The sequence below is a fragment of the Brassica napus genome, chromosome A3 (genome assembly GCF_020379485.1).
Source record: "Brassica napus cultivar Da-Ae chromosome A3, Da-Ae, whole genome shotgun sequence".
NCBI classification, from domain to species: domain Eukaryota; kingdom Viridiplantae; phylum Streptophyta; class Magnoliopsida; order Brassicales; family Brassicaceae; genus Brassica; species Brassica napus.
This window is the reverse complement of record NC_063436.1, coordinates 30,709,251-30,729,014: the sequence shown is the minus strand read 5'-3', so window position 1 is coordinate 30,729,014 and position 19,764 is coordinate 30,709,251. Positions and strand designations below refer to the sequence as shown.

General features: G+C 32.1%; 2 protein-coding genes and 1 pseudogene across 2 annotated transcripts; all 3 read right to left on the bottom strand.

Annotated features, from left to right (window-relative positions):
* Positions 1-12: 12 nt before the first annotated feature.
* On the bottom strand, positions 13-1,794 carry LOC106428763 (type III polyketide synthase B). The gene is made up of 2 exons (XM_048766506.1): positions 986-1,794; positions 13-618 (listed from the first exon to the last, which is right to left on the bottom strand). The coding sequence occupies exons 1-2, from the start codon at positions 1,734-1,736 to the stop codon at positions 191-193; spliced, it is 1,179 nt and encodes a 392-aa protein (XP_048622463.1). The 5' UTR covers positions 1,737-1,794; the 3' UTR covers positions 13-190.
* Positions 1,795-7,210: 5,416 nt separating this feature from the next.
* Positions 7,211-7,937, bottom strand: LOC106428758 (auxin-responsive protein SAUR21). The gene has a single exon (XM_013869516.3). The coding sequence runs from the start codon at positions 7,700-7,702 to the stop codon at positions 7,421-7,423; it is 282 nt and encodes a 93-aa protein (XP_013724970.1). The 5' UTR covers positions 7,703-7,937; the 3' UTR covers positions 7,211-7,420.
* A 3,764-nt stretch (positions 7,938-11,701) lies between these two features.
* Positions 11,702-15,060, bottom strand: LOC125591734 (annotated as a pseudogene).
* Between the last annotated feature and the right edge of the window lie 4,704 nt (positions 15,061-19,764).

The window sequence follows — 19,764 nt, the reverse complement described above, 5'->3', positions numbered from 1 at the left end:
TAAACAATAATGTAGACGTTATTTTTGAAATTTCTTATTTTTTTAAGTTGTTTTGCTTTGTGAAAAAACAATTCATTTCTTTTAGATTCATATCTTATTATATGCATTTCTCTCTCTGTTGAAATGACTATAAAGCAAAAGGGGACTGTTTCTTGAGCCTCAAGGTAGAACCAAAACACCCACTTTCTGCTCAAACATCGAGATTCCTTGCAACGATACCTTCAAATGTAACACCAGGTCCAAAAGCCAGAATCAGACCCCACTCATTTTCACCTTCATTCATCTTCCTTGCTTTCCTGCTCTCCTCCAACATATACTCCAACACGTAAACGATCGAATTGCTACTTGCGTTGCCATAGTCCATGAGAGATCTTCTGCTTGGACTCAGCTTCTCCGGCGACAGGTTAAGCCGCTTTTCCATTCGGTTCAATATGGCTGGTCCACCTGGATGAACCGCCCAAAACATCTGGTTATAGTCTTTATGAGCCAGTCCTGCTTTTCCTAGTAGCTTCTTGCAGAAACTCTCCACGTTGTCTTCTATTATCTGTGGAAGCTCTCTTGATAGTGTGAAGTTTATGCCTGATTCCGTTAGCCTCCCATCTATTGTCTTCTCCGTGTCTGCGACACGAAAGTTAATCCAGATCTAAGATTTATTGGATCATAATTTTTTTTTTGAGAAATTGTTTAAAATACCCTAAAGTGACCACCAACTTTTCAAAAATATACTCAATAAAAAAACAAAATATTTGAGTTTAAATGTGATTATTGTTTAGGGTTTAGTATTTTGGAAGTAGAATTGGGTTTATAAACTTATATAAGTGTTTTATAAATAATTTTTAAATATATCTTAAAGTATTTATGAAAATATTTGACCAAAAAAAAAGTATTTATGAAAAAATTTCTCAAGTAAATGTTTCATCCGATTGTGTCTAGAACGGTTCTGGTTATAGGCATTGTTGGATGCAAAAGTCTTGTAGTTTTTTACCAGGTAGAAAATTTTGAATTGCGGTGTGAAGCTCAAAGAGTGGCTTCTCACTAACCGGGTCTGGATCAGACCCGATGATCATAGCTCCGGCTCCATCACCAAACAACGCGACACCAACAAGATCGTACGGTCTATCTTTACTCGGCGGTTTGAAACCAATGATGGTCGTCTCTGACGTGGCAAGCAAGACTCTACTCCCCGGATTGTTCTCGGCTATGTCTTTGGCTACACGGAGACCAGCAACGCCTCCAGAGCAGCCGACGAAGTAGAGCAGAACCCGGTGCGTCTCGGGGCTGAGACCAAGCCCTTTGGCTAAGAACAAGTCGCCTCCAGGAAGACGAGCTTCGCTTGAGGAGACATAAACAAGGTGAGTTATGTCGGAAACAGAACGGCCCCAGTTTTTGATGCAGGATCTTGAAGCTTCCACTGCCATTTCGGTTACAGCGTCGTTGCATATGTCCAGACGCTGCTTCACGGTGGATCCTCCTTCGATGGCGAGTTCTGGATACTTTGTTAGTATCTCCTCTGACATTACAACGTACCTTGTCTTCACCGTGGTTGTCTTGCAGAGGCGAGTAAGCTTCTGTTTGAGTTCAGGGTCGTCACAGTTTGTGGTTTTGAAGTAGCCATCGACCAAGTACTCTTGCATCACTAGCTGGTGAGGAAAGGCTTTTCCGATAGCAAGAATGGTCGCTTTCCCAGGGTTTGGTTTCTTCTCTGAACCCAACTCTGTGGCATCGATGCTCCCCATTACAATCTTGTTGCTCTTGTGAAAAGACTCAAATCTTGTTGTGTCTGTAATAAAGAGTCAAAGTAAAGATATATATATATATACACTAACGCTTTTGCAGTTTATGACCTGCGTCTTGTGCGGTGTGTTCTGTCTAGTTGATATTTGGTGAAGATTAGGTGTGAGATTCAGGAGCTTCATGTTTATTGCATTGGCTCTTTCTAAAAAGGTTTCTTTGAGTATTTTTCTCTAATACAATTATCTTTAAGCTTAGCTTAGGCAAAAGATATGTGTTCATAACACAAGAGTGTGTGTGATTTTGCACTTCAAGAGAATGAATAGAGAAACTAACTAAAGCTTCTTGCTATTTCAATTTTTAAGCATGGTGTTAACAAAGAGCATCAACATTAGCTGCTCCAAGATCAGACCTAAAACTTTATGGGCTAGAAACAAACAAGTTTTGTATTTTAAGAAAATCTATGTGCCCACTAATTAATCTATTAGGCCTTAAAAATTTATGGGCCTATTAATTGACGTATTTAATTTTTTTTTATGGAAGTACAACAATTAAGTCATTGACTCCAACTTTTCTGTATTGAATTATTGATGTAAGAATCACAAACATCTTCTCTGTTAAATGAGAGGTACTATTTTTATCCACCATAAAAAAGTCACAGTAGGTCCATTTCATTAATAACATAATATAACATAATAATCAATAAGAATATTATAATAAATCAATTTTGACTATAAACTAGATTTCCACCCGCACAACCGTGCGGGTATATATTTTCACATTTATATATATAGATATTTGTTTTACATAATTATTACATATTTTTAATGTTACTCACATATTTAAATGTTTGTATAATTATGCAAAATATAATAATTTTATAGTTTTCATGCTGTAAATTAAAATCATCACATATATATGTTGCTTATTATATATTTGTCCTATTGAATTTGCGTTTGATTACTAAACTAATTTTTAATGCAGGAAACAACATATATGAAAATAATTTCGTATTTAATTTATTATAATCTTGATCCGTAATTCAAATCGCTAGATTTTTTTAGTAATTTTTAATGTTTATTAATTTTATATAATAAATTACTGTATATTAAAAAGTTTAAGATAAGATAAATTTTTATACATGTATTATATAGTTTACTAATATTAACCCGTTCTACCAACATATTATATTTTTAGCATAAATATTTTATATTTTAGAAAATAAAATATGTTAACTTATCAATTTAAAATAATTTTATCATATTTTGTTCAATACAACGTTTTTATTATAAAATGATAGATATTATTATAAAATTGATAAAATATGATATAATTTTATTCTTTTAGTAACATTTCATTACTAATTACTAAATTAGTTGAAAATATTTATATTCAATTTATGACAATTAAGATCTTATTATAATCTTTTTCAAGAGATTTGTTAGAATTTTAATTTTTTTTAAAAAAAATAAAAGATGTAAAAGATATTATGATTAAAGTAGTTCAAAATATTATATATATATTAGCATTAGTGATATACATTTAATAGAAAATTTAAATGATGGTCCAAATAAAAATATCAATCATAAAAAAATCATGATTTTTATTTATTAGAAAACAAATTTGAAAAAAAAATAAAATAGAAATAAATATTTATTTCTAACAAAATCTTTAAAAATTATTAGTAAATATATTTTTGAAATTAATTAATTTCATTTTATTTAAATTTTCGTTTATAAACCAAAACTATATTCAATTTTTATTTCTAATTGTATTTTATGATAATTTAAATTAAAACTAACTAATTTTCGAAAGTAAATTTAAAAAGATTCTAAGAAGATTTTAAAAAGATTTTGTTTAAACATTTTAAATATATTCATTTGTATTTCAAATAAAAAGATAAAGATATTAAAAGATATAATAATGAAGTTATGTAAAATATGATATTTTCTAGGAATGGTCCAAACTAAAAAAATCACACATAAAAAGAAGTCATGACTTCTGTTTTAATATATTAGATTTGAATTTTATTTTTAATTATAGAAAAATCTGTTGAGAAAAATCTAACAAAATCTTACTAAGCTTTTTAAATATTTTTTAATTAAATAATGTTTAATTAATTTCGTAATTAATGATATAATTTAAATTAATATTAATTAAATTTTATTATAAAACAAAAAATGATCTATGCTATTTTTTACAAATTTATAATTATAATCTGTATTATATTAAAATAGAAGTATTATATAAAAATATGAAAAAATATATTAAACTGGTAAATTAACTTATTTATTTTTTTAGAAAAGCTTTCATATAAATAAATTATCATTTACCATTAAACGGGTTAAAATAAGTTAACCACATAATATTTTATACCAAAATAAAGTTATTAACATATGTTGAAATTTTATTTCTACAGCTATATATTTTTCAAAATATCATATGTTGAAGAAGATTCTTAATTTGATTATTTCAAATTATATATTAACTGTACCAAACTTGAAAATGTAATAACAATTAATAAAAGAGTAAAAGACATAAACAAATCACTATATAAGTATTGTACCAGGTCAGTTAAAAAAAAATACTTCTTCCATTTTCGAAAATAAGATTTTTTAATTTTTTTTCTTATTCCACAAAAATAGATTTTTTATATTGTTAAGATATTTTTTAATACTTTTGAAGAACATTAATTGAGAATATTTGAATTGATTAAATTTCATTGTTGAAAAGTTATTGAAAAGTGTATAATAAAGTAAAAAATAAATTAAATTATAAACATTTATTAAATTCTTAATAAGCGTGCATACTTTAGAAAATCTTACTTTCGGGAACATATGGAGTATTTGTAACATTCAAGTCGTAACAAATAAACCCACATAAAAGTTGAAACATCAGTAAATACTAAATACTAAATACTCAACAGGAGTATTATTTTGACATGGAATTAAACTTGTAATTGTTCTGTTTAGCTAGGCAGCAAAGAAATAATCATCTTATTGGTTTGGATGCTCACAAATGTTTGTTACTTACATTTGATAATAAAATTTATATCCAATATAAATATATAATGTGGATTTAATCTTAAATATGTATTGTTAAAGACTCGTAGACTTAAATAAATTCTTCTGGTTCTCCATGTTTAAGAAAAACTAGATTTTGACCCGCGCTTTTAAAGCGCGGACGGGATCGTTTCTTTTTAAAATTTCATTTAAATTAATAAATACTTGTTGAATCTATATTTTAATAGATCTTTATTTGTTTATAGTCAATTTTTATAATATTGTCTTCTTTATTTTTTCAATTATTATTAAAATAAAAATGTTTGTCATATATTATCCTACGTAGATCCTGTTGGTTTGTTCGAAGGTGTGGGTTTGAATAGAAAATCGGTGTTGCCTATTTATAATATTGATTGGATTCAAAGCGAGGTGTTAGGTTTTAGGAGAAACTTGGGGAGAAAGTTGGGGGATCTTCTTTAAAATTGAATCTTTCTATATTTTAAGATTAGTTTTTGGAAAATTTAATTACTATGTCAAACAGTTAAAATATTTTTCTACGTGTTCCTCAAGTTGGGGGGTCTTCTTTTTATTTGATTTGATTTCGTAAATCTTTGAATAAAATAATGGAAATCCTTAAAATAAAACGATTCATAGCGTTTCAATGATTTAAGGGCATATAATGGGTTCTTTATTTCTCATGCAAGTTGTTTGACTTATTATCGTATATCACATGGCTTAACTCGTTCATCAAGCTTTCCAAGAAAAAAGTTCTCTATTCTTACTTATATAAAAAATTATGAATTATGTTGAAAATTCAAATATATTCTGCTCCTCTTCAACATTAAAGTGTGGGCTCGTTTAATAGATATTAACGAGTGGACAAAGGACTTTCAAAGAAGACAATGAGCGCAACTTGTCACATTGTATGAAATAACAATGAACATGAAGCAAAAATTCAGGACAAAGATAACCAGTTTGATATTTCACATCTAAGTATAGAAGAAATAATCAATTTGGTCAATCATGGGACTGGTTTTCTTCTGATAGCTAGATGCGAATATTCTTAGTTGGCAAAAATTTAAATATCCTCAATGTCTTGAAGCTGCAACTAACAAATCATTACATTTTGATCTTTGATTTCCTAAGCCGCATCTAATGACCCAATTCAGTCTCTAATCATATAGATGCGTCTTAGAATCATTCTTGATTTTATAGTTGGAGACTCCACATTTGTTATACGTGAAAAACAACATTAGACAAAGATTTCAGAACTTTTTATTGTTGTTGAAATTATGACAATTTTTGTGTCTACATGACTACATATTGATATTATAACGTCTTTTGGTTTTATAAGCTAAAGTATATTAAAAAATCTAAGTATATTAAAAAATTCATCATGAATTACACTATACATTGCTGTTATTTTGATTGTTATGCGCCTTGCGATCTGATCCTCAAAAGTAGTGATTCTTTTGTTAAAATGTCATTCTCTTTAACTTATAATTTATACAAGACAAAATTTCCATGATCCTATCTACCATGTAAAATCAAACTTCAAATATTTGCAAATCACATACCTCTAAATGACAATGCCAATATACAGTAGTTAATGCATCACAATAAGAAAAGGAAGCTTATGACGAAGACCTATCATTTGCCCATAACATGGCCAGTTCAATTAATTAAAAAGCTATGCTGTTTTGTTTAAAATAAAAGTTCGGATCCTTTATCTATTATTTCTCAAAATTCAAAATTTTGTTTATGAATAATTGAACCCGACCCGAACACCCATATGCCTAGAATTTGGTTTATTTAGACAAGGCTGATTTTTGCCACCGAAATATTAGTTAAACTGATATTGTAATTCTTTGTTAAGTTCTAGTACAGAGTTTCTCTTGCTCTAGGTCGCCCTAGTGTTCCAAGAACTATGCAATAATTCAGTAACGATGGTCTTTGGGTTTACCATTCGGCGGAAAATTAACCGGCAATCAAAGGATGAAGTCCAATACAGTGAAGCCACTAGGATTCGAGTCATAGCCACTAGTAAATTAAAAATTAGGTATCGCTAGAGACAAGGGACCGATATGTAGACCGAAAACGTTGGCCGCTAACACGTGACTAGTCTGGATTCACTTCAGTTGAGACCATGATACCTCTGTATAATTCAAAAAAACAGTTAGTGAATTTTTTAAATTTTTAATGATTTTCTACCAACTGTTAAAAAAAAAAAGAGTTTCTACAATTTGATTAAATCAAAATAATTAATTTATTCTACTGGTATGATCATGTAAATAATGGAATCGAATTAAATGGTAATGACTTTTTAAATAGTACAGTACATGGTAATTGGGGAAGGTTAATTCGTGTTTTTAATCTCTGAAACAGTAATTATTTTTCTTTTCTTTTTATCACTGATTCTTCTACCTAGAAATCATCAATCAAGCGAAGTTACTTTTGATATTCCGAAAGAATTTTAATAATAAGATTATTTTCGAAAACATGAAAATGGGTTTCATCAATGTTTTTGTGGAAGTACAAATAGTATAACCTGATTTGACTGGTTACACAACATATTTACAGGCTGATTCAGTATGTTCTCCTTTGCAGAAATAAACAAAGGGAACAACCAACAAAAAAATCCATAAAATGGAAAGAAAAAACTTTGAGGATTCCCAAAAAAAGATATCTCAAGTTGAAACAACACAACCATAAGAATTCAAAAGACCCACGAATGTTTCTTCTCTGCAAGGAATCGTCAATCCACCAATCGGATGATTGAAACCAAACTCTTCCTCTGCTCGATTTAGCAAACCCTGAAACGAAGGATGGTTCAAGTATGAAATGGGAACCACAAATCTCTTCTTGTTCTCCATCTCTTCTCCGACATAAACCGCAACATGTCCTTTTGGAACACGAGATTGCTGTTTTTGGGACGGTTTAGAGTTGTTAACACGTGACAATATAGCCATGTCTAAAGCAAGAGTTTTATAGAATCTATAAGAATAATCTGTTCTATGATAGCGGAGAACGATTACTGTTTTTGGTGGAGTTGTGTTTAAGTTACTTGTAATTTATAGAGTTCTTTGGAGGTAAAGGGAATCAAATTTCGAGTAGGGTTTACCTAGAAAATACAACATATTTTTCTTGTATTTAATTATTAGGAGTTTGCAGGGTTTCACATGGGATCGCTTAACAAAAATAAGGTTTACCTAGAAAAGCATCAAAGCTGATTCTGATTTCTCTGGGTGACTTAAGAATATAATCAGATAGGGACCACCAAAGTTACAGAACTCACATGCTCCTCTTCCACTTATTAAAATCTCTGGCCATTACATGAAACAGGTTTGGTCCTATTAGTTATGATGAATAAAGACTTGTCAAAAGTCATCATAAATGAAAATATACACTTTTGACAAGTCTCTTGTCAGCTCTTGAATATGGTGGCTTTTGGTCTATGTGTTACCCACCCCTAAAGCCCCACTCAACATGACTCTTTTGTGTCTTAAATAAAATTGACTTTACAAAACTTTATATCTATCTATTGTAATAACTATTACTAAATTTGTATTTATGATTATTATTAAATCTGTAAGAGGACCTTCATGTGTAATACTAAGATTGGAGTCGTGAAAATGGAAACATTGAACATGCATAGTTTCTCTGTGTACTTACAATGTAGAATCAACACGTTCAATATACCAGCTAGGTATAGAAGTTGTAGGTCTTAAATAATATGAGTTTTCTGGCTCAACAAACTCCGTTGGAACACCAGAATTTAACAACAATAGTTATAAATATCGTCATCACTAACATTATGATTTTTTAAAAACTCTATGTATGCATTTCTTCTTCTTTTTTTGACTAAATGTATTCAGATCCATGTTTGATCTCAAGGCGCATGGTTAAATATTTCTTATACCTCGCAAGTATTATGTAATTATATATTCTAAGAATATTTCAGTTATTGCGTTTCATTTGCATGATTATGATCACAATTATCTCTTCCTAATAACGGAGACTAACATGTGCTTGACAATCTAAATATGCAATGATTGAGCTATCGTATTTGTTATGATAAGTTTCACTATCAAATAAAATTGCGAAGTACTATTTCAATTATTTTTAGTAAATATTATTTATTTGAAGAAAATATGTCGTGTTTTGAATTATCAACGCGGTTACATTATCATCCCATACAACCCATTTTAGTTTCTTTAGAGTGCATGTGAGCCACCATCCTACTATATAAAAGGGACTAAATTCAAGGCTTTTGAGACTATCCACCTCAGCCAAAATATTCTCATCCAAAAAGAATTAAAATAATGTCATTTAGAAGATAATTAACTAATATAAAACTTTTGATATTTCTAAAAATTTCAAATTTGTAACTGCTAATTTATTAATAAAATCATATATCTATATTGAATTATGTTCTATTTTTAATCGTTACTTTAAAAGTAAATAAATTATTAATTTATAATATATATATAGTTTATAACTTTATATTGTAGTTATAAATAAAGAGAAAATAACCGGAAAAGGTGAAGAAGCTCATATAAAATTATGTAATTAAAATGGTAAAATGGTGAATATGATGAAGTGAATCTAAGAAAATTTGTTGTACAAATTATGGTGCTTTCTTCGTCCACTATAATGATTTAAAATAATATATATTCATATAAATAAGTCAATATTTGTTGTTTTTTTTGTAAGATGTTAAGATTATCATTTTCTGAAAGGTTACACTGATCCAAAGAGATTAGTTTGTGGAGCTAACCAAACGAGGATTATAGTGTTTACTTTGGAAAAAGTAATAGGTTGAACGATAGATGGCGTGCGTGTTTTTTCACATGGAAATCTGCACATATATTAAAATTGTAAGATTTGAATCATAGAGAAAATATAGTGTATATGACTGAAGTTGATTCATTCTGAAACTAAAGATGGCTAAAATTCTTCTTTGTTAAAATGCATAGATGTGAATCTTATATGAATAGAGTTCTCAATTGCTTATAGCAGTGTAATAAATTCCGTGTGTAAAGGAAAAAAAATGTTATATAAGTGAAAACAAAAATTATGATTTTTTTCTTGTGCCTATAGGCTCTTCGCAATTTGAAGAAGAAAGAACATATTGTGTGAAAATCTTTGGCTCGGTCAAATTTTATCGAGTTGTTTATAAAACTGTTGTTATATGATTCATGTAAATTTTCAGTGTTGATTTAAAAGCCCAATAAAACCCATCTATACTGACTTTTTGATTTTTTTCTGTGATTTAAATTTAAAAAAGATAAAACTTTCGATAAGTTATGTAAACTCAGAACAAGTATTTAACTTTAGAAAGCATTTACATGTTTCAAACTTATAATATATACATATATAATGTTTAAAATTATGTATATAAAACCTGTATAAAATGTGCTTAAATATGTTTCTCTTCTTTAATGTGTTAATTGTACTATATATAACATTATTTTAAAATTTCAAAAAGTTTATGTTACATACAAAAACCATCAATAAAAAATATAATTCTCCATCCACAACCAGAAAAAAGAAAAACTATAAACATATAAATTTAAATTAAGAAAAACTAACATTGGAAAAACAAAAAATTAATGTAAAAGAAACAAACCGACAAATAATATTATAAATAAAATAAATTTATAAGACACAATCCGCGCGAAGCGCGGAAAAAATCTCTAGTTTCTTTTAATAGTTTAAACTCCTGCAGGGGTTGACAAAAAAAAAAAAAACTCCTGCAGGAAGTCTTATTTATATTTTTAGGATACTATATTTATAACGCAAGTCAGAGCTGGTTATTAAAATAAATAAATGTAATTATGTTACAGAGATTTCCCAATATATAAAGCTTCCACTTTAATAATAATTTATTTTTAGATGTATTGTTAGAACTATATCATCTAACCATGTCACAGTAGGTATTGAAAACGCTCAAAATATTATCTTCGGAATTCTAAATTGTAACTCAATCTTTTAAAGTTCCTAGACAACTTTTAAAGCTTTAAATCCAATCCGCCTCTTTATCTTGAGATTTTAATGGTTTATGTATGAATACTAGCAAAGAAAATTGTTTGAGAAAAATACCAGCAAAACTTTTACAATCTTATTCAGTTCAAAAAAAACTTTACAATCTTATTTCGGAACACGAGCTTTAAACAGTCATATACACACAACTAAATTTCCTGTAATTCTCCTCGTAGAAGGTGAGAACAAGAAGCTTCATCAAAACCGTCAATACTACTAATCTTATATATTAAAACAAAAGTCACAACATTAATTTATGTGTGATTTTAAAAAAAATAGACCTAATGGATATATTCGTAGAAAGTTATATTACATTTAATATATAACTTTATCATTTAAATTTTGTGCTACCATAAATTTTTATCGGGCTATCAATAATTAGATTTAAACAATAGATGATCCATTGGATTTATAGATAGTATAAATTAAATATATATAATTTAATCTTGTAATACTATATTTCTATATGCTAAATATTTAAATATTTGTCGATGTTAACTTTTAAAATTATAAAGATTTTTTTTAAATAACAAAAATCATATTATCTAACAATGATTAATCTTTACTACCTTAAACCAATGAAAACAAATTTTAAACTATATAGTTTATTTTAAAAATTAAACAAAACTAAATGTTTAATTATTTACTCGATAATATAAATCTATGAAGCGAAAAGTTTAATTTTTTAAAAACTTTCTAAATTTGTGAAATGTTGCAATATATTTGAATATGACAATAAAATAATATTTTATTAATCTTTATATATATAATTACGATTTTAATAATAAAATAATAATCTGAAAAATATATATAGAAGAAGATACAAATACATGTGAAAGTTTGAAACAATCTATTCAATGAAAAATATACTAGTAAACTTATTATGTTTTAAAAATTGATAGACACATATACATTATAATATATACCTATTTAGAATTGAAAACAAAATATTTATATAAAAATAGATAAAAACAAAAATCCGCACTGTTGCGCGAATCGAGATCTAGTTAAATATTAATTATTGTGTCCCTCAATCCTCAATGCAGCTGATGAGAAGTAATGAGTTGAAGAAACGCTTCTTCTCGACAAGGAATCGTTAAACCGCCCATTGGGTGATGAAATCCGAACTCTTCCTCTGCATGATTAAGAAACTTTTTTTTTTTTTAATGATTAAGAAACTCTCTGAACAAAGGATTGTTCAAGTATGATATTGGAACCACAAACCTCTTCTTCTCCAATCCTTCCCCAACGTAAACCGCTACATGACCTTTAGGAACAAGCCCTGAAGTTGTTGTTGATGATGGTGATCCTTTTCTGTTCCTCATAGACTGTAATTTGAAGATTTGATTTGCATTTGGAAGTATCGACCGCATTAAACCCATCTTCTTCTTTATGATCAATGCAACTTATCAATTTGATGACGTAAAAGATATTTGAAGCAAGTGACTTGATAGTCAAGGAGTAGAAGTTTTTATTTATAGTAGTAAACTTAAAGCATGTAAGTTTAAGATAAAGAATAAGACTTCAATGCTTAAACTAACAGTAAGATGCGGTATATATCTCTATCACTAAAAAAACCCCAAAAGTTGTGGGCTCTTGGGCCCTCCGTCATCCATCTGGCTCACATGGCTTAGCTCATCTTTCTGTAAACATATCTTTATATATAAAGTACAGTTCTCTCAATCCTGGTGCCTCCACGTCACCCGCCAGCTAGATAAGTCGTTCTTTCTACACACGACACGTGTCTGAAGCGCTGCGTTTCATTAAAGCTTACCGTGATGGGCTTTTTCTGTTTGATGCGTGTTGGGTTCTGAGAAAGGAGGCTGCGTCCAGCCCAGAAGAGAGGTGCTTCGCGTTGTAACCCTAATTGCTAGATCGAGACTGCGTATCGACTTTCCTTTCTTGCAGAGGAGATGAAATTCCTCAGATTCTGAAAGCCATAAACGTGGGGAGCTGATGGGCTGGGTATGCTCTTACTGGATTCAAGGGTGATTATGTTCTTAAACTCATGTTCATGGTAAGATTAAACTATTTCGGTTTGTAATCTCAACATTATCAAGCTTTTGAATTTTAGATCTTTATTAAGGTGATTTTGCTTTTAAAGTCATGTTCAATATGTTCTTAATTTTGCTTTCAGATCCACTGCATTGAACATGTTCTTAATTTCTTTATCCACGATCTACACTTCAATATGTGTTAATCTTCTTAGATGTGGTGTTTCTCCGAGTATAAAAAAGTATGCTTTGCTCCCCTCCAAACCATCTTCTATATCTCTCAAACTATACTATCTTCATCTTCAACATTTGCTCGAGGTGATTTTTGAATTTCATCTGCTTCTGATTTTGAGTATTTTAGTTTGATTCATGGATTTTGATTTTGTGTGTAGTGGACTATGATATACATCAACAACTTCGAGTTGATGAGAAATAGAGATTATAGGCTCAAACCGAAGCTGTCAATCTTCTCTGCGGTGCCAAAACCCAGGTACATTCTATTCCATTAGAGCTTTTGGATTGTCCTTTTTATCTGTGATTTAGGGGATTTTTCGTGTTTTGCCATTGCAGATAAAGGAATTAGAGTCTTGACTACGCCTACTCTGATTTTGATTTCAAGGAGTTAGAGTAAAATTAAGATCAGTCGGGTTCATGAGAGGATTATAAAGTAAAAGGATTTTGATTTCAAGCAGAGTTGCGGATCTCTGTTTAGATCGGCAGTTGAGTTTCCGACAACTAAACAACGTAGCAGAACGATGAACGTGTCTTCGTCTTCTTAGAACTTTCGCATTAACTCTTGGTAGGTTTATTTTAGTTAAATTGATTTTTTAATCTTATTTGATTTGATATGATTAGATTCTTTTTTCTGTTACAGATTGGAGTGATTTGTGGTGTTGATCATGAGGATCTAAAGAGCATAAACATTATATCTAAATCGAAAGAGGAGCCGTAAGTTCCACTATATCCATGATATCTTTTCTCATTTGATTGTTTATAATATTTACTATTGCGAAATTGACTCTCTAACAGAGTTTGATAGGAAGATACGTTTTACATACACCAAACCGAAAAAGACTACCTTTTTAAACCGACACCATCGTTTGACCAAGTTTAAGAGGAAATAGCTACTCTCTAATGTTTTGTGGCTTTGTTTACTTGAAAATGATGGTGATTATTTATGTACATGGTTGGATTTCAGTGGCTAAGTGTTAATACACGCCTTTCCTCTTCCTGGACTTGGAAAATGATTGGATGATGAGGAGAAGGAAGCCATTCTTACAGGTGTTTAGCACAGGTACTTGCAAAACTGTAACACCAAGAATCAACAGCCAAATGATTATTGTTTTTCCTGGAAGGTATTAGCTTTCTTGCCTATTGTTCTTTTTTTTTTTAAGCTATCTGATGCTTATGTTGCGCTTCTATTTTTTTAGCCCAATCAAGTATGAAAAGAATTCCTTGGAGGAGGTTGGGAAAAAGTTCAAAAAGAATAGTGTCGCTCTTCGCATTGTCAATTTTTGAGTAGATAATGACGAGGAAAAACCTCAGAAACTGGAGCCCCTCCTTTCAGCCGTCAATAACAACGACGGTAGCCACATTGCTCATATTCCTTCTCAAGCCAATGCTTTGTCGATGTCCTTCTCAGATATTATAAACAGAACAGTCCAGACATTAGATCTAGGTTGACGACAACATTGGATGTGATTGTATATCTCTATATCATTGATACACATTTTATTTTCTAAATAATATTGAAATTTTTTTTGAATTATAAAACCACAACAAAAGCCATATTTTAGACTTAAAAAAAAAAGAAAAACAAATACAGAGCTGAACTAATATTTAAATTTTAAATTAATAAAAATTTATATTAAATATTTATTTTAACTATTCGAAATAACATCCCGCCCGCAGGGCGGGCCGACCCTAGTACGTATATAAAAGGAGAATGCACATAAAAGTACGTTTTTTATATGTTGCCAATATAAAAGTTGGAGCCTCGATGTGGTGAATAGTGTGACCTGGGTTAGGCTAAGTGGGTCCAGTTCTTGAACCACTTTTAGCATTCGTATAATAAGTTCCAAGTCTTGAAGTAGATTTTCATTCGCTCTCAATCTAGGGGCCGTACTGTTTGGGACAAAGAGATGGTTTTATATATGAAATAAAAAGTCATAAACTATTAGCAAAAACTACCCTAGTAGCAACAAGTGACTTAGAGTGAAATAAAAAGTCATAATGGTTTTTAAATAAACTTATTTTTTCTATAATACACAGCTTTATAAATAGTTTGATGAAGTTATTAGCCGTTGGATAAGATCTGACTATCTCTGCATGTGTGGTTATGATGATAATGATTGTTGCTACGGCTGAGTTTTGAATATACAACATACTACTGTTTAGTGATCGAAATAGATCGAAGTCAAAATAGTCACATATCTTTTTCCTTATGCCAATTAGTTTGATCGTGCTATCTACTTCGCTTTTGGACCTAAAAATAGTAAACTAACTTGATGTATATGGACTAGTGATTCTCTATATGTTGAAAGAGAAGAGTTGCAGATAGAAATTCGAAAACAAAAACAAAAGAGCATGGAAGCAAATAAAATTTTACTTACGCGTCTTCGCGTGAATGATTAAAAGACGTTTTGCGTTCGTTCTTATAAATATGTTCTTCTTAAATTTTGAATCAATTTCATGTTTCATTTATTTTAGCAATCTTAAAATAATCTTAGGTTAACTTAAATTTTGAATCAATTTGAACCAAGAATCTAGTACGTAAATATACGGGGTTTTCAGATATTAGAGATGGACCACAATGAATTTTCGTGACTCTTATAAGATCAGTGTCGAAATCATACGGATGATTGTCTATGATTATCTAATAAGTTTAGGCGACGATTGATGCCACCGAATGATTGTTATGTGTGAGTCTTCTGTCATAACTGTAGCTTAACCATTACACACATTTGATAATTATAATGGTATTTTTTTTTTTTTTTTGTCATCAGCATAAACAGACTCATACAGACTCTGTGAACCAAACTGGGAGATGTCGATCCATGTGAACGACGAAAGACGGCTGCTTCCTGACACTACGTGCTAGGCTATCCGCCTTTGTATTTTGCGTTCTTGGCACATGGACAATCTCTGAGCGGGAAAAACTCTCTTTCAGGACTTTAATATCATCTAAATAACTTGCAAAAGCTGGCCATTCTTCTGGTTCCGAAACCATCTTCACCAATTGAGAACAATCCGTTGCAAATGTAACCTGAAATTGTCGTAAGTTCCTCATACACTCCATTGCCCAAAGTAATGCTTCCATCTCCGCATGTAGAGGAGATAGACTAGCCCTAACATTCCTTGCTCCCATCAAACCCTCAAAACCTTCTAAAGTACTAAACCACCCCTGACCAGAGAAACCGCTATCCTCCTTCCAGGACCCATCTGTGAAACACCATCTTCCTTGGATTAACGGTGCTGCCGAACCCTCTACATGTGGCCCTGCTCTCTGTTCCTTCACTATCTGCGCCTCAGCCCATAGTGTGGACTCTGTTTCTGCCAGTTTAATAGTCTCCCTTGGATCCATATCAAGGTTACTAAAAACTTTATTATTCCTTCCTTTCCAGATATACCATAGAATCCATGCAAACTGATGATCATCTAGCTGCGGAGAAATTCTCCAAAAAAGATGATCCATGTTTGTAAAAAGAGCTCCTGTTGGAAAGATAGCGGGATTTGATGGTATCTTGGATAGCGCCCAAACCTGTAATGCTGGAGGACATTCAAAAAACACATGATTAACTGATTCCTCATCAGCGCCACATCGTGCACAACATAAATCACCATTTATCCCTCGCGCTTGTAAATTCTTCTTGACTGCAATACAACCGGTCACCAATTGCCACAAAAAATGTTTCATCTTCGGTGGACATCGAATCTTCCAGCAGAACGACTTTAACGCATCCACTGTAGGTCCAAACATTTCTGGTGGTTTATCTCTATCTGGGTAAACCCGCTCTACCTGATATCCTGATTTGACCGAATATTTCCCATTGTTTGTGAAATGCCAACCATCTCTATCAATCCTCTGGATCCTACTCAAAGGTATACTTTCGATAATTTTCACATCCTGTGGGTCCACTAGATTCCGAATCACCTGCATATTCCAATTTCGCGAATGAGGATCAATGAGAGCATCCACTGTGAGTTCAGGGTAAAAATTGTGTTGGTTTTTATTTGCTGGTCTCGGGCGAGTGGTTGGGAGCCAGGGATCATTCCATACCGAAATGGATGATCCTGATCCCACCCGTTTAATTAGTCCTTTGCTAACCAGAGATCTAGCAGATGTGATGCTCCGCCAGCCATATGACGGAGAGTATGAACGGATCGGTTCCAGGGGTGATGCATTCCTGTAATACCGACCTTTGAAGACACGAGAGAATAAAGTATTCGGCTTCTCAATCAGACGCCATAACTGTTTACCAAGCATCGCTGTATTGAAATCAGTGATGTCTTTAAAACCCAAACCTCCTTCCTCCTTGCTAACACATACCTTATCCCAAGATTTCCAATGCATTCCTCTTGTACTTCCACCTGGACTCCACCAAAAACGTGCTACCGCATTTGTCAATTTTTTCGCGGTTGCCTTCGGTAATCTATAGCAAGACATCACATGATTTGGCAATGCCGTAACTACTGATTTAATAACCACTTCTTTTCCACCCTTCGTGAAAAATTTGAAAGTCCACCCATTAACCCTTCTATTAAGTCTATCTTGCACAAAACCGAAAACTTGAATCTTTGAGCCCCCAAGATTTTCCGGTAATCCAAGATAAGTTCCCATTCCTCCAAGATTCTGAATACCCAAAATATCTCTTAATTCCTGTCTGACTGATTCTTCAATCTTGTGCCCAAATTGGATTGAAGACTTATCAAAATTAATAAGTTGACCTGAAACCATCTCATATTCCTTTAAAATCCGGAGAATAGATTGACATTCCTCTCTTTGTGCTTTACAAAAGAAAAGGCTGTCATCCGCGAAAAGCAAGTGAGAAATGGATGGACATGCCCTAGCTACCTTCATACCTGTCAACTGTTTTTCTCTTTCCGCCTTTTTAATATTTGTAATCAAAGCCTCAGTACACAATATAAAAAGATAAGGTGATAAAGGATCTCCTTGTCGTAATCCACGCTGTGGAATAATGAGACCCCTTGGTTGGCCATTCAGTAAAACTCTATATTGAACCGATGATATACATTCCATCATTAACTTAATCCAGTGAAGATCAAATCCCATTTTTTCCAGTAAAGCCTGAATAAAATCCCATTCCACTCGATCATACGCCTTGCTCATATCCGTTTTAATTGCCATATACTTTCCTTGACATGCCTTATTAGTCCGTAACCCATGAAACATCTCCTGAGCAATAAGAATGTTATCAGTTATCAACCTCCCCGGCACGAAAGCCGATTGAGTCTCTGAAATAAGGGACGGAAGACACCCTTTCAAACGCTGGCACAAAACCTTCGAAATAATTTTATACCCAACATTACATAGACTAATTGGTCTCAGTTCCGTCATCCTAGTTGGCCTCTCCGTCTTTGGAATCATACATATATTAGTAATATTTAACCTTGGATCCATTTCTCGAGAAACCAAAAAATTGTTTACCATTTCTACCAGATCCTGCTTTATAATATGCCAAGAATGTTGAAAAAAGAGAGCCGTCATGCCATCCGGTCCTGGTGCCTTTTCAGGATGCATCATAAACAAAGCCTCTCTAACCTCATTCTCAGTCGCTAGCCTCAGCAAGCGTTGGTTCATCTGAGGAGTTATTCCCATCGTTACCTCTGCAAGAAAAGCATCGAAATCTGAAGGTGAAGTGGTAGTAAACAAATCATGGAAATAATCTACAGCCACTTTCTCCACCTTATTGTCTTCTGTAATCCAATTTCCCACAGCATCATACAAACCAACAATCCTATTTCGAATTCTTCTTTGCTTAGTTAAAGCATGATAAAAATTAAGTATTAAGATCCCCAGAAGAGTACCACATATTCCTACTTTTCTGCTGCCAATATTCTTCTTCGTCCTTATATGCCTCTTGTAATTTCCTAGACACCTCCACTATATCCTCCTGCGATCTTGTGTCATCTGATTGTACCTCTTCGAGAGCTTTCTGTAACTCACTTATTTTTTCCTTTCCGTAAGGTGGATTATTTTTCCGCCATCTCGCAATTTTATGTCGACAATTCCCAATTTTTGCCACTATATCATCCTTCCTTTCTACACTCTGATCGGACCAGCCCATGGAAATTGTTTCCATAAGACCTTCCTGTCCAACCCATCTCTTATCAAAACGAAATTGTCCCTTCCTCCTGGAAATTTTATCCTCTAAAAACGCTACCACGGGTCGATGATCGGACGCCACCATCCCTAAGTATTCTGTATAAGAACAAGGAAAAAGAGTATGCCACTCCTCATTTGCCAATGCACGGTCTAAACGACATCTAACCGTGAACGCCCCTTTTCCTTTTCCTCTACGACCTTGCCATGACATTTTGTTACCTCGGGCCGGAAATTCCAATAAACCACTATTTCGAATCATATCATTAAAAGAAACAAAAGAGTCCGCACTTCGCAGGGCTCCTCCATCTTTTTCATGATTTCCGGTAATCTCATTTAAATCACCAATAATAAACCAAGGTTCATCCCTTGCAAGCCTATACCTAGTTAACCGTTCCCAAACCAGATCCCTCATTTGTTGGACCGGATCTCCATAAACAAATGTCATAAATACTCTTTTCCCCAAAACCACCGCTTCCATATCTATCATCCGGTTACTTGTATATAGAATCTGAACCTGAAAATCATTATTATAATACAATGCCAAACCTCCACTCCTGCCATTTGGATCCACCGTTACCAAATTATCAAAACCCGAATGAAGTTGGAACCTTTGTACAAAATCAAACTCCTGCTTTGTTTCTGATAAAAA